Source organism: Hemicordylus capensis, chromosome 1, assembly GCF_027244095.1.
Source record: "Hemicordylus capensis ecotype Gifberg chromosome 1, rHemCap1.1.pri, whole genome shotgun sequence".
Lineage (NCBI taxonomy): Eukaryota > Metazoa > Chordata > Lepidosauria > Squamata > Cordylidae > Hemicordylus > Hemicordylus capensis.
Genome location: NC_069657.1, coordinates 210,127,358 through 210,140,543, shown reverse-complemented (window position 1 = coordinate 210,140,543; position 13,186 = coordinate 210,127,358). Strand labels below are relative to the sequence as shown.

The 13,186-nt window shown below is 41.6% G+C and overlaps 1 protein-coding gene across 1 annotated transcript in view; it reads left to right on the top strand.

The window, feature by feature from the left end:
- COL5A2 (collagen type V alpha 2 chain) overlaps window positions 1-13,186 on the top strand; it is a 78,017-nt gene that overhangs the window by 31,192 nt on the left and 33,639 nt on the right. Inside the window, exons 14-21 of the mRNA XM_053282896.1 lie at window positions 286-330; window positions 421-519; window positions 1,758-1,811; window positions 3,856-3,963; window positions 7,976-8,029; window positions 8,570-8,668; window positions 9,606-9,659; window positions 13,075-13,173. Of these exons, the coding sequence (XP_053138871.1) occupies window positions 286-330; window positions 421-519; window positions 1,758-1,811; window positions 3,856-3,963; window positions 7,976-8,029; window positions 8,570-8,668; window positions 9,606-9,659; window positions 13,075-13,173 (612 nt within the window). The remainder of the gene's footprint in view (window positions 1-285; window positions 331-420; window positions 520-1,757; window positions 1,812-3,855; window positions 3,964-7,975; window positions 8,030-8,569; window positions 8,669-9,605; window positions 9,660-13,074; window positions 13,174-13,186) is intronic.

Below are 13,186 nucleotides of genomic sequence, written 5' to 3'. Positions count from 1 at the left end.
CTCCAATTAATCAAGGTTGTATGTAGTTTATTTCCCATGAAGGAGGTAGTTTCCACTTCACAAAAGGCCCATGCCCACAAATTATTAGTCCATGTCCAACTGCCTTTAATTTTATTTTAAGCTGTTTATTCAGTGTGAGACTCAAACCTCCGGTGTTCAGACATCTAATCGTTTGATAAACCAGACCTGAACTTTAGGAAGTTTTGTCTTTTCTAGCTGCCAGGGAAAGAAGGTGTACATGAATGGTTGAGCTTCTTATAATAATATCTGTTGTGCTGCTTTTAGGGTGCTGTTGGTACAGATGGTTCCCTAGGTACTAAAGGACCAACGGTAAGTCATTGTTCTAACACACACACATATTTCTTTTATTATAGTGACTACTTATCTGTGTGTGTTGTCAACCATATGTATATCTTGTAGGGATCTCCAGGTACTTCGGGGCCACATGGCTCACCAGGTCCACTTGGTTCTCCAGGACCACAAGGAAGCACAGGTCCCCCTGGCATACGAGGACAAATGGTAATGATATCTTTTTCACATTGAAGATGGCACTGATGTACAACAATTAAACTCAAGCATTGATGAGAAGCAGAGGCAGTTATGGACATGAAATTAGTTTTATGTATTCATTGCACTTATATACCAACTTCAAAGAGCTTAGTGGCATGCAAAGTTCTCCTCTTGCTGTCTTTTTAATCTCACATCAAGCCTGTGAGTTAGATTAGATTAAGAGACAGTGGTTGCCTCAAAGTCACCGAGTGTATTTCATGATCAAGTGAAGTTTTTAACCTGGGTCTCCCTAGTCCTAATCCTAACAGGCTCACCATTATACCACATTCCAGTTGTTCTAAGCTATATTCCCCATTGTTTGTCTTCTTGACACCTCCTTCTTAGGAATTGCTCACAGCAGCCCAAGATCTTTGCTGAGACAGCAACCTATTTACCTTGTACCCCCCCCCCGATAACAAAAATACATTTCTGAGAATGTTAAATAGTGTAAGAGGCTTAATTTAGATCTTGGCCTTACCTTGAAACATTATATGCACCACAAATCTATCACAATGGTGCTTCAGCTATGAAGGCTATTCACACGAGCAGCCTAATCCAGGCTAGGGCAGCCCAGCATGGGTTAGGCTGGTCGGACTGAGCTGGCGCAGGCGTGCTGCAGGCTCACTCCTCCAGGCCCCGCCCAGGAGGGATGTCAGGGCCAATGGAAGCAGGTTCCTGGTGTCATGTGCTCCTCCTAGGTGGGGGCTGGGGCAAACAAGCCGTGCCGCCTAGAAGGGCGTCGAGCGGCAGGCTTACTGCCGTGTCATCTAACCATACTTTTTGCCCCAGCCACTAGCCAGGATTAAGGGCACGAGTGTATGCACACAGCTCGAGCATACACAGAGTCAGTCACCTAGAGCCCAACTCCTGAGGGATTCCCCCAATGTACCACGCTCCTCACATAGTGCATTGTGGGATATCCAGAGGCCGAGACACACACCGGAGAGCCACACTGTTCATGTGGGAGCGCAATCCACGCATCCCACCAGTGAGAAAGGGTCGTTCTGCACAGCCTTCCCCCCTGACCTCTCACCCAGCAGTAATGAGCACAGCCTTAACATCATTGCTACTGTGCTGTAATAGTAGATTCTGTACAGAATAGTTCAACAGATATAAGGTATAATTCACATAATTAAGTGGACTCCCTATCAAGTTTGATGGATCTGCCCTCACTGATAATTGTATTAATAGATGATATTTGTTTTCAGGGAGACCCTGGTGTGCCAGGTTTCAAAGGAGAAGCAGGTCCCAAAGGTGAACCTGTAAGTCTTAATATTTTATCAAGAAAACATGCATAGACTTTCTTTCCCCCCAAAACATTATATTTCTTTACCCTTGTTTTCTCTTATACATTTCCATGGTTATCATCCCACGATCTTTATGATTTGATCTTGCGGTCTTTTTACTGTTTTTATACTCATTTCCTCATCTCATTAAAACAAAATTAAGAAATAAAATTTTGAAGGCTTAAAAAAAAATATTAAACTCGAGTTCACAGCCTTTATAGCTTTATAGATTCTACACTACTTCAAGGGTTGGTTCCTAGACAGAAAACCATCATCTCTCAGGAAAAAAAATTGTTAATGAAATATACAGTCCTGAGCCATTAAGACTAACAGAAATGTCATCAGCTTGAAAGGCATCAGTGATCTCTGATTTTTCCATAATATTCAAAAGAAATGATTTGAAATATAGAAATCCTTCACAACAAAATCAAAACATTATCTTAAATACTATAATTTTCAGGTGCTTTGCATTTCACCTGCAAATGTACACTATAGAAAACCCTGAGTGTAAAAGGTTGATGTGGTTGTAACTTACCAAAGTTGCTTGAATGCAAGGTAGAGGTGGCAGTCCTGTGCACACTTCCCTGAACTCAACCTGCAAAATTTACTTCTAAATAAACATGCACAGGTTTGGGCTGCATGTTAATTAGTTTTATTTATGAATCTTTAATCATAAATATATGCTGCACCATATTGCTTGCATGCAAACAACATTTATCATCAACAAACTTAAGTCTACTCTCCTGTAAGTTATAATAGTAAAGAGATTGGTACATGTTATTGTGCAAGCTAAGAAGGTAGTAAGAAAGTGACATGGGGTGCCCAGGATCAGATGCACTGACCCAAATCCAGAGCTCATTGTGGTGGTTAGTGAAAGACAATTTGCAGTAGCATTTGTCAGATTCCTTATTTGGCTGTCATTTGTGCTGCATGATTATTCTCCCAGCCAGGGGCACTGACAGCACATCATGAAGTGCACAGTTTCTTTCACAATCCACAAACTATGGCTGATATCCTGACTAACCTTATGTGTGCACCCCTGACATCAGCATGCATGCAGCACTTGTCCCTGTGCCCCTGAAGCACAGATCCTCTTGCAGAAGAGTGCAAATAATTTTTGCGCTCTCTCTGTGCTCCAGAAGAACTCTGTTAAAGAGGAAAAATGTCCCAGAAAACCAGGGCTGTGTGTCTGCTTTAACAGAGCACTTCTAGAGTGCGGGGATAGCTCCAAAGGTACTTGCACTCTTGGGCAAGAGCTCCTATGGTGCAGAAGCATGGGGGCTGGTGCATCAACATGCAGGCTGATGTTGGGAGCATGCATGCATCTTTAGTCAGGATGTCAGCCAATGTAATACTATCTATTGCATTTGTATCCCACTCTTCTTCCTAAGTCATGCCATTCTGGGAAGTATTAAGAGTGGATTGTCCAAGGAGGCCATCCAGTGATCTTCATGGCTGAGTATGGATTTGAACGCAGGTTTCTTGCTCCAAGTCCAGTAATTTTACACACCCTAACCATGTAGACACTCTCTGTTGTTGCTTTACTATAAAAGTTAATCTCAAGCAAATGTTATTGGCGCTGTCCTGAAGGGAACTGATTATGTGTGGAAAGATTTAAGAGTTGGCTCCCATTTTCTACAAATGTAATCTGCCATTTGATATATAATGCAATTGAATTTTGAAAACACAGTGTAACTGTTCATTTTGTTTGTGTATACAGAAGACAGACTTTTTGCCAGAGTGAACATTTATGTATACATTATACAAAATAATTATTATAGAATTCTCTCCAATGCTTTTTGGTCAGTGCTCCAGAATTGCCAGACTGCTGGAATTTAGACAAGCAAACAAAAAAAATAAAATACTAAAGAGTAGTTGTAGAAAGACTGCCCATTCAGGTATCTTAGAAAAGGGAATAACTGCACTTTAAATATATAGCCATTGCTCTTGATAAAGAAATAGCGTCTGAGTTTGTATGAACTGTCTGTGACTGAATCATGGCTTTGCATTGTCACACTAGGGTCCACATGGCCCTCAAGGTGCAATTGGCCCAGTTGGTGAAGAAGGGAAACGAGGTCCTCGTGGTGACTCAGGATCAGTCGGCCCTCCAGGACCTGTGGGAGAAAGGGTAAGGATGATAGGAAAAACAAAGTCCCAGTAGGTTATCTTGGGTCATCTCTGGAAAAACTCAATTTCTTTTTGGTGCCTGAGGTGGAAAACTGAAATGGCACCCCCACCCACATTGTTAAAAAAAACCCTGCTAAATAATGTTCAATTTCCCACTTCAATGTTACACAAAAAATATGCTTCCCAGGCTTGGCTGCCTCATGGGCTGGCCCTGAACTTTCCACAGTGAAAACTGAGTCTGCAACCTAAACAAAAAATCTCTACAGATTGGAATTGGAAAACAGTTCTATCTTCCATAAAAAGCACACTCTGATAAATATGATTTAGAGCTGTATCAAATCAAATAAAAATATATTGCCCATTTTCTTGACATGATAAAATGAAGGAGTTAAGGAAAAATTCTCAGCTTTCTCAAATGGTCCCATGTGAATAAAGATAAGCCTGAGAATATTGCCATTTTGTTTGAATCATATTTTACAGAAGCGTCCCAAATGGTCTTGTTCTGCTCCTTTTTTATTGGGGGAAAAAGATTAGTTTGGAACATTCTGGTTTTGTTATTGTGTAGCCCAACATGCTAAGTGATGTTGTTAATGTAAAATATCTTTATGACTTTCTCATTTGCTATGTGACTTAAAATACAGAAAGCAAAAGACTTTCTGAATTTAGATGTTTTATTGACCATTACAGATAATTCAGCTGAAATATTGAGGCCAAGGTGGCAACTTGGATCATACACATTTTGTCACCAGTATTTCAATCCATCTTTTTCTTGGAGACAACTAATATGCACATATTATTCACAGTTTTGTGTTTGAAATGACACATTTCATTTTAGGTATGCTATTTGTTTCTGGTAAGCAGTCAAACAGCTGATATACTTTGAAGAATTGGCAGACATTATCCATTTTTTTAAAAAATGGTGCGGATGTATTCAGTACATTGGCTTACATGTGCCTCAGTGTAATGTATGCCAGATCTGCTCAGACTGCTGCACAAGAGGCAGTACTGAAATTACTGACCCTTGTCTATTTGCACACTGGGCTCTACTTACATTATTCCAAATGGAAGTAATGCGCAACATGTGATTGGGCAAGAGTCAGCAGTCCCAATACTCCCCTCTTGTGCAACATCAGTTAAAGCCTCAAAACAACACAGATGGGTCTGGCACCATTTGCGGTAACCTGCAGGACAGGTATGTCACTGCGTAGAAAACGAAAACAAATGATTTGTATGTATTCACTGCAATCACTGCAAATGATCTGTATGTATTCCAAGTCCATATAATATCTTGTCTTAATAAAATTGATGTAAGAGGACCAAGCATCCAAAGAGGTGACTTGTTTCTGCCTTCTTCAGATAAATAATTTTCATTTGTGTTAGAAATTTCAACAATTGCTCATATTTTAACTTGCCAGTGTTTTAGTTCATGAAAATTATCTCTGTTTGCTAGCTGTATTTTCTTGGATGTCAACAAATTCCATATCATTTCATGATGCTCATCAGATAATACTTTGTCCATATGACATAGTAAGACAAATGAGAGATTCAGTAGTATTTTATAACCCACCATCTGTTCAACATTATAGAGAATTTCTTCCAGAATTGGCAGTCTTTGGGCAAGTCCACCAAATGTGGAAGAAACTGGCAGGCAAATATATTCTCCTAACCAGTCTAACACCCTTATACTTATAGGCTTAAGCCCTGATCCAATTGTAAATGTGGTGGGAGGAGGGAGCAGAGGACTGAGTTCAGCTTGCTGGTCCCCTTCCCAAACAGCTGATCAGCACAATCACTGATTTTCTAACAGGACATGCAGCCCCAGCAGCTAGACTGGGGGAAGAGTCACACATTTTGGTACCTATTTGTGTGTGTACAGTTTCTCAACCAGTGATACTCACAGAAGTCAGGTACCATGATTGTCTGCCACTTCGCTCTTTCAAGCATTAAATGGGTCCAGCAATAATTGCATGTACTGGAATTATTTATGTAAGAAGAGAAGATTAATAATTTGTTATGAATTTGATAGTAGCAGCAAAAGATGTGTTACTGAAACTCTGAAAAGCAAGTATAATACCTGATCACCAAAACAGGTTTTGAATATACTAGAAAAGAAAATACTAACAAGTATAAGATGCTTAAGATTAGACTGTGCTCATGAATAACTCAGTGGAAAAGGGTAATCAAGGGCTCACATCCAGACTAAAGTACCCATGAGTGATAATGGGACAAGTGGATAATTCAGTTTGGACCTCAGCCAATTTTTGGAACAGTCGTCATGGGGTTTTGCAATAGCCTATTTATTTTTATGTATGTGTGTGTTAGGGATGTGCTGAACTGCTTCGTGATCAAACTGGACCACTGTGAACCGGGCCAGTTCAAGCAGTTTGATCATGAATCGCTTTGAACCAGATCAAGTTGGTTTGTCTTGAATTCAATGGTTCAGTCTGAATTCAGTTCAAATTCGGACCAAATTGCTCCAGCTGGCCTGTGTACATCCCTAGTGTCTGTCTGTATACCTCACTGTTTAGCCAAGAATGGTTTCCAAAGAGGCTTACACTTAAAGATATAAGGCCTGTTCACATGACCATTTGGAGGTGGATTGGAGGGTTAGAAAGCTCTGACCCCAGTAGCAGCAGACAATCAGAACTTATGTTTGGGTCAGCAAACCCAGAAAAAATATACACTTAAGCCAGTTGAGGTGTCTATTACTGAAATTGGGAGCTGAATGCATGCAATGTCCTCTGAAGGCTTTCCCAGCATGCTTGCACTGCCAGTAGATTGGAAGGCCTCATGTTGTCAGCAGCTATCCTCTGATTGGCCATGAGGTTGACCTGAGCAGGAGGTGGACCAAGCCCTGTTGAAGTTGCTCCAGATATAGAATCATAGCTTGTGCTACAGAGTGGTTTTCTAGTCTGCTGAGTCCCGATGGCTGGGTAGAAAAGGTAAGTGAATCCACATGACCAGAAAAGCAAGATAGGATTGTTCTCTTCTCCTCTCACCTTGGTTAAGAGCAGGGTGCAAAAGCTGGAGCCCACCACTTTGAGTAACCTGGGTTGGACAGATACTCGTGGGTTCTTACAGTCATGCAAAACAGGGCAACCCAGCTCCTACTGTTGATTGTAATGGTTGTGTGAATAGGCCTATAGTTATAAAAATATATAATAGGGGTGGCAGAATCTTGTGGCCCCTGGTAATTGATTACATGGGACAGAAGTAACTGCTTCTCACTCCTTGCGCACGGTTGGCACATTATTATTAGGGATGTGTGAATCGATTTGGGTACAAATCAATTTGTACCCGAATCTAGCTGATTCAGGTGATTTGGAGACAGAACAAATCACCCCTGTGGTTCATTGGCTAGATTAAATTAAGTTAAAAATTAAAGCTGGGGATCCATGTTAGGGTTAGGATAGGGCGACTTTGAATCCTCATTATTTCCTATGGCAGAAATATACAAAATCAGTATATATTGAATGAAACCAATCAAGTGCCTACTGGCTTGAAATTTGGGTGGTAGGTGGCACCCAGGGAGATCTGCCCCCACCTAAATTTAGTGCCCCTAGGACCTTTATCAGTGGTCTGAATCGATCTGAATCTGAATCAAATCAAATCCAAATCGAATCTGGGGTGATTTGGGTGGACAGATCTGGACACAAAACAAATCAGGGGTGATTCAATTTGGGCACAAATCGAATAAAAAAATCGATTCGTGCACATCCCTAATTATTATTACTATTATCAATAACAGCTAGACTCAGCGGCTGGCTGACAATAAAGTTTTCAGTCTGCAGAACCAAACCTTCTGTTGATCAATTACATATTTTCAGTGTTTTAAATTCTGTGCAATCTGCAGAAATGTCTGTTTGAATGTTATAAATCCACCGCCCAGAGCCTTTGGATGGAGCGGTATAGAAAAGTAATGAATAAATAAATAACTTCTCTATTTGAGCACTGAGTTGCAAATAACCTATTTATAACAAATAAGTCAAATATTTCTGTTTCCGATTCTATAGGGTCCTCCTGGGAATCGTGGTTTTCCAGGGTCTGATGGCTTGCCAGGACCAAAGGTAAGTTAGTATGAGACATTTGTGACACTTCAGGAAAGGGGAAATTGAAATAAGCAGCAAAGATGCTTAATAACTGGAGGCAGCGTCGATAGAAATGTTCCATGGACATGATGGAATTATTTGAAAGGACATTTGTCCTTTCTCAGCTAGTCCCCACTTTAAATGAACTCCTGAGACTTCTTCTGCACAGAGGTCTGACAAGGCATAATTGGAGATTTAACAGTGCCCATGTTAAGAGTTTATAGAGATCTGCTGTAAAAATCCTACCTATTTTACTTTGCTACATGATCCTTTTATTCTACAGGTAGGATTCACATTCATAGAAAAACAAATCCATTTGAATTGAATGGTCGATTGTTGGGGGGTTTTTTGGAGGGGGGAAAACACTTTTACAGGATGATTAAAACATGACTTCAAGTAATAAAGTATCATGATTCAAACATGACTTACAGTAATAATAAAGCTGACATACTTGCGAACGTACTACTGCTTATTGTGTCTGGTACAGCACTGACTAACATTGCTTTGATTTCTCTGTAGGGATCTCAGGGAGAACGTGGTCCTTCAGGGGCATCGGGGCCTAAAGGAAGCCAGGGTGATCCGGGTCGCACTGGTGAACCTGGCCTTCCAGGTGCCAGAGTAAGGAAATGAAACCTTAGATATTTGTCTAGACCTTACAGTTCCAACACAGAATTTAAGTGAATGTTCCGTTCAGGAAATCACAAGGCTGGCAAAATTTATCAAGCATTTTATTGAGCTGTTTCTTCAGTGGTAATTGCTCAAGAGTACAGCAAAATGTGTGTTTGTGGGAGTTACTGGGACATATCTTAGGCTTTACCCCACCCCCACACCAAAGGTTAAAAAAGTCCAAAGTGTACATAGAGTCCTCAGACTGGGAAGTTGTTCTACAGTCAGTGTGGATGTTAGTCTTTTTATAGTTCAGAATAAATAAGAAAAAGTAGTAGGCAATACGGCTGTTCTCAAGAGCAGCCAAGGCTGGGTTTGGCTGCCCGTGAGAACCACTGGGATCAATGTGGATTCTGGCGCTACCATGCTGCCAAATCCAGTTGCATAGCGCAGCTCTTAGGATGCAAGGATGTTGAGGATGCAAGTGTGCCCTTAATCTGGTTGCCGGGTTTGTGTGTGTTCGGGCGGCTTGCAGCCCAAACACACACAGAGACGGGCACCTATAGCACCCATCTGATAGGGGAATTCTCCCGGTGCACAGTGCATTGTGGAATTCATGGAAGCTGGGATGCATCGTCCCGCCCTACAGAGATCCATATTGCTTGAAACAGCATGGATCATCTGGAAGTGCATTCTGTGCTCCAGGCAACATTTGTTTTATCATCTGGGGGGAAGGTAGGTGGAACCTTTCCTCCCCCCCCCCGCACCTCTCCGCCTGCCCTGTAGGTTGTGTGAATACCCTTCATGACTGTGAATAAATGTTGTGGCAATACATGGAAATGTCTAAATTAGCATTTGGAATATATGTGGGTTGGGGTTTTGTTTTTTTTAAACTAGATGTAGCAATCAAATTCTAAAAATATTATTTTGTATTATCTTACTCATATAGGGTCTTACAGGAAATCCAGGTGTTTCAGGTCCAGAAGGAAAACCTGGTCCTTTGGTGAGTAAATTTAGAAATTTATGGGAGGATCAGGATTGAACTTGTCAGATGGTTGTCTCTGTCTTAGAATATCATTGCCTGAACTTTTAATTTATGATCTTCAAAGATCCTTTTTTTCCCCCTTAGCATTTTCCTTGCATTTTGTGGTCTTTTTCTATTGCATTTTCACAAAGCTGAGTTCTGTCAGGAATTTAAAATCTATGGGTAGAACAATACACAATTCTACCCAATACATGGGTAGAACAATACATGAACACAGGCAATGAACAATACACCGTTCTGTGTCCCTACTTCAAATAGACTTAGGTCTGTTGACTCTCCACTAGACTCACTTCATACTTTGTACAGCAATTCTGTTTGCCACAGTTACAAACAAGTGAGAAGCAAATGCTTAGTTATGAAGCTGACATAGATTCACTAGGCCTGACAGAAATTAATTCATGGAACAATTCCATGTTACTATTGCTTTCACACCACACTTTCCACAGATATCTTATCTGGTTAAAGATTGTAAAAACACTTCTCAGATATTTTTTAAAAGAAGAAGTAAACACATTTTATCCATAGAGTTAACATGCCAAAATAACCTCTCCTAGGCATTTTCCAGATTATGAGCTGCAACAGTTTCACAATGTGTCCACTAAGTGCCCCTTCGTATTGTCCGTGTCGCAGTCGCGCTGAGAGCAGGGTGTCATATTTCCCATGCCTTGTTTCAGGTTTTATTGATGTGTTGTAGCCCTGCAATGTTGTAAATGAATTGCAGGAAAGTAGCTGTATTTTTCCATTTTAGGAGGCTTGCCCCAATACACCCAGTGTGGTGTGGTGTAGTGTGGATGGTTCAAATCACAGTGCAATAATTTTGTTTATTTGTACAGCCCCTTTCTGCTCTGTTACGTTCTATGTCTTATTATTGCTTATTGTTTATTATTTATTATTTATTTCTTTTTTTTTTTTATTGTCGCTGCACTCTGGAGCACTCTGCTGCCTCCTTACCTCTTGCCCCTTTCCCCCTCACCCCTGAGGTAAGAGTGGTCCAGTACGGTGGCCCAGTGGAGGACCAGCTCTGCTTGGCTCCGCCACTCAGCCAGAGACTCATACTTTGGCCAGAGACTCAAACTAGTGCAGCTGAATGGATTTCTGAATCACCTGTTCACTTATATTGAAGAGGAAGCCCATTGAACTAAATCATTTACTTCTGTGCAATCCCATTTATTTACTACAAGGCAATGGAAAAGTCCAGGGCAGGGAGAGAGAATGGCCACTTATTTAAGAGGAAGCCCATTGAATGGAATCATTTACTTCTGTGCAGTCCCACTTGTTTACTGCAAGGCAACAGACCCCCCCCCCCCGTTTACTGAAAGGAAGTCCTTGCAGGGAGGCCATTTGCATGGAGGCTGTTTGCATGGAGGCCGTTTGCTGGCCACCCAAATGGCCTCTGCCAGCTGAGTGGCAGAGCTGATCCTCCGCCAAAGAGGGTTCTGGGCAGTGCGCTACTGCTCACAAAAACTTTCAGGTGTGGCGGGAGGAGAGGTAAGCACCTAATAATTTAGAGTTAATAGTGTCTCCCGCCCCCCCTCTTCCATTGGTGCCTGCACCAGCCACCCCTGCCAGGATCCCAAACCCAACAGATTTGGACAGCTCACCCTCACTGGAGGAGCGCTTGCCTCCCCTCTGCCTCTTTCCTCCTATTATTATGGCCTTCTCTGCCATTTGAATTTTCCCCCTTTTCTTTTTGATGAACTGCTTGCTCAAGGCTGCAGTGATGCAAGGCTCGGTTAGATTTTTGTTTTGTAACAGTGCTTCCCCCTGCTGGCAGCTTTGCACAAGGTAGCCCAGATGTTTTTTTAAAAGAAGAATGGTCCTCACGTCATCCCCTCCCCCATGACCCCATTGGCCTAAATGGAGCAGCAGGAGGGGGCAGATAGACGTGTTTCAAGGATAATATGGACACCTCCTGCCTAGAAAACACGTTGCAGTGGACAGCAATATGAATGGCCACTAGCCTACCATGAAGCATTGAACAACCCTTTACTCTCGGTTTGAAACCGTTGCACTATTCTGTCACACTTTGTAACCCTTTAACCAGCGCAAATCTCGTAGCCCGGAAAACACCCTAGTAACTCTGAGGCCCACTTCTAACATTCTTATTAGTGGTATGGCCTTCTCATGCTGTTCAGTAACACTGGAAGTCTATTGCATGGAAAGAGTCTGTGCTGCAGCTTCTTCCAACTCCAGGGCATGCCACTCCACTAAAGATAACATGGGGAGGGGCCCTGACATGATAATATTCAACAGAGTGAGTTTGCCATGGATTTGGCAATCTGAAACTTGGTGTCATCATTTGCTATAGCTAGTTTCAAGTCATAAATTTCAGGACTTATTTTTCAGTACCCACATAGAACTCCATATCCTGTTCCATTTCTTTTTTCTCTTGCTGTATCTTTCTCCTGCTTTCTGTCCTAAGGCATTCTTAACCGTCTGACCATTACAGCAATGGTTAATGAATCAGTTTGCAGACCAGTTCTGCATGTACTGAGCACGCTGACTGAAATTGATTGGCACAGGTTACAGAGCATAATTAGCTTATGTCACAAGGTGTGGTGATGGCCACTGGCCTAGATGACCTTTAAAGGGAATTAGACAGATTCATGGCACATGGATCTATCCGGGGCTGTTAACCATGACAGTTGGATGGAATCATGCTGAGAGGCCATGTGCCTCTGAATCCCGGATGCTAGGGGAAAAACAAGAGGAGAGAGCTGTTGCCTTCATACCCCTTTCATAAGCTTCACTGAAGCATCTGGATGACAGCTGTTGAAAACAGAATACAGAATGAGGTGTTATTTCCCTAGTTGCTGCTCACTACTTCAGATGTTTGCACACCTTGCTTTAGGAGGGTTAATCCACTCAGCAGACCTCCAGATGCTAGTTGGCTGGGTGCATTCCCCCCACCCCCAAAAGAGACATCTGTGTAACTGTTAAGTGAAGCTTGGTTGGATCCTCAGATGCTTGACATGACTCTTAAGATGCATATGCCACTTCTGTGTTTTTTTTACAATGCCTAATATACCACATTTAAAAACATTTAAAAGAGTAATTTTAAAACATTTAAAAGAGTAGTCCTAGTAATAGTATTTGGGCTGTTGTTCATTATGTTTTTCAGCATGTCCCTGAACGAACACTATGGATTTATAAAAATATTATCTGCCCTTTCCTGATCAACTGCATGACTTCCATTGAACAAGTTACTGAATGCAGACACTGTAGATAGTTTCAGCATTCTAATTCTCTAAATACCCAATTAAGACTTATTTAGAATTACATATGACTTATTTAGAATTATATTTTATAAGAAAAGGGCAAATTGGACCAATTTTTTAAAATATTGCCATTGAATGCTTGATGTTTTCCATAGGGTGCTCCAGGAGAAGATGGTCGACCAGGTCCAGCTGGTTCAATAGGGATTAGGGGCCAGCCAGGCAGCATGGGGCTCCCTGGGCCCAAAGGCAGCAGCGTAAGTATAATGT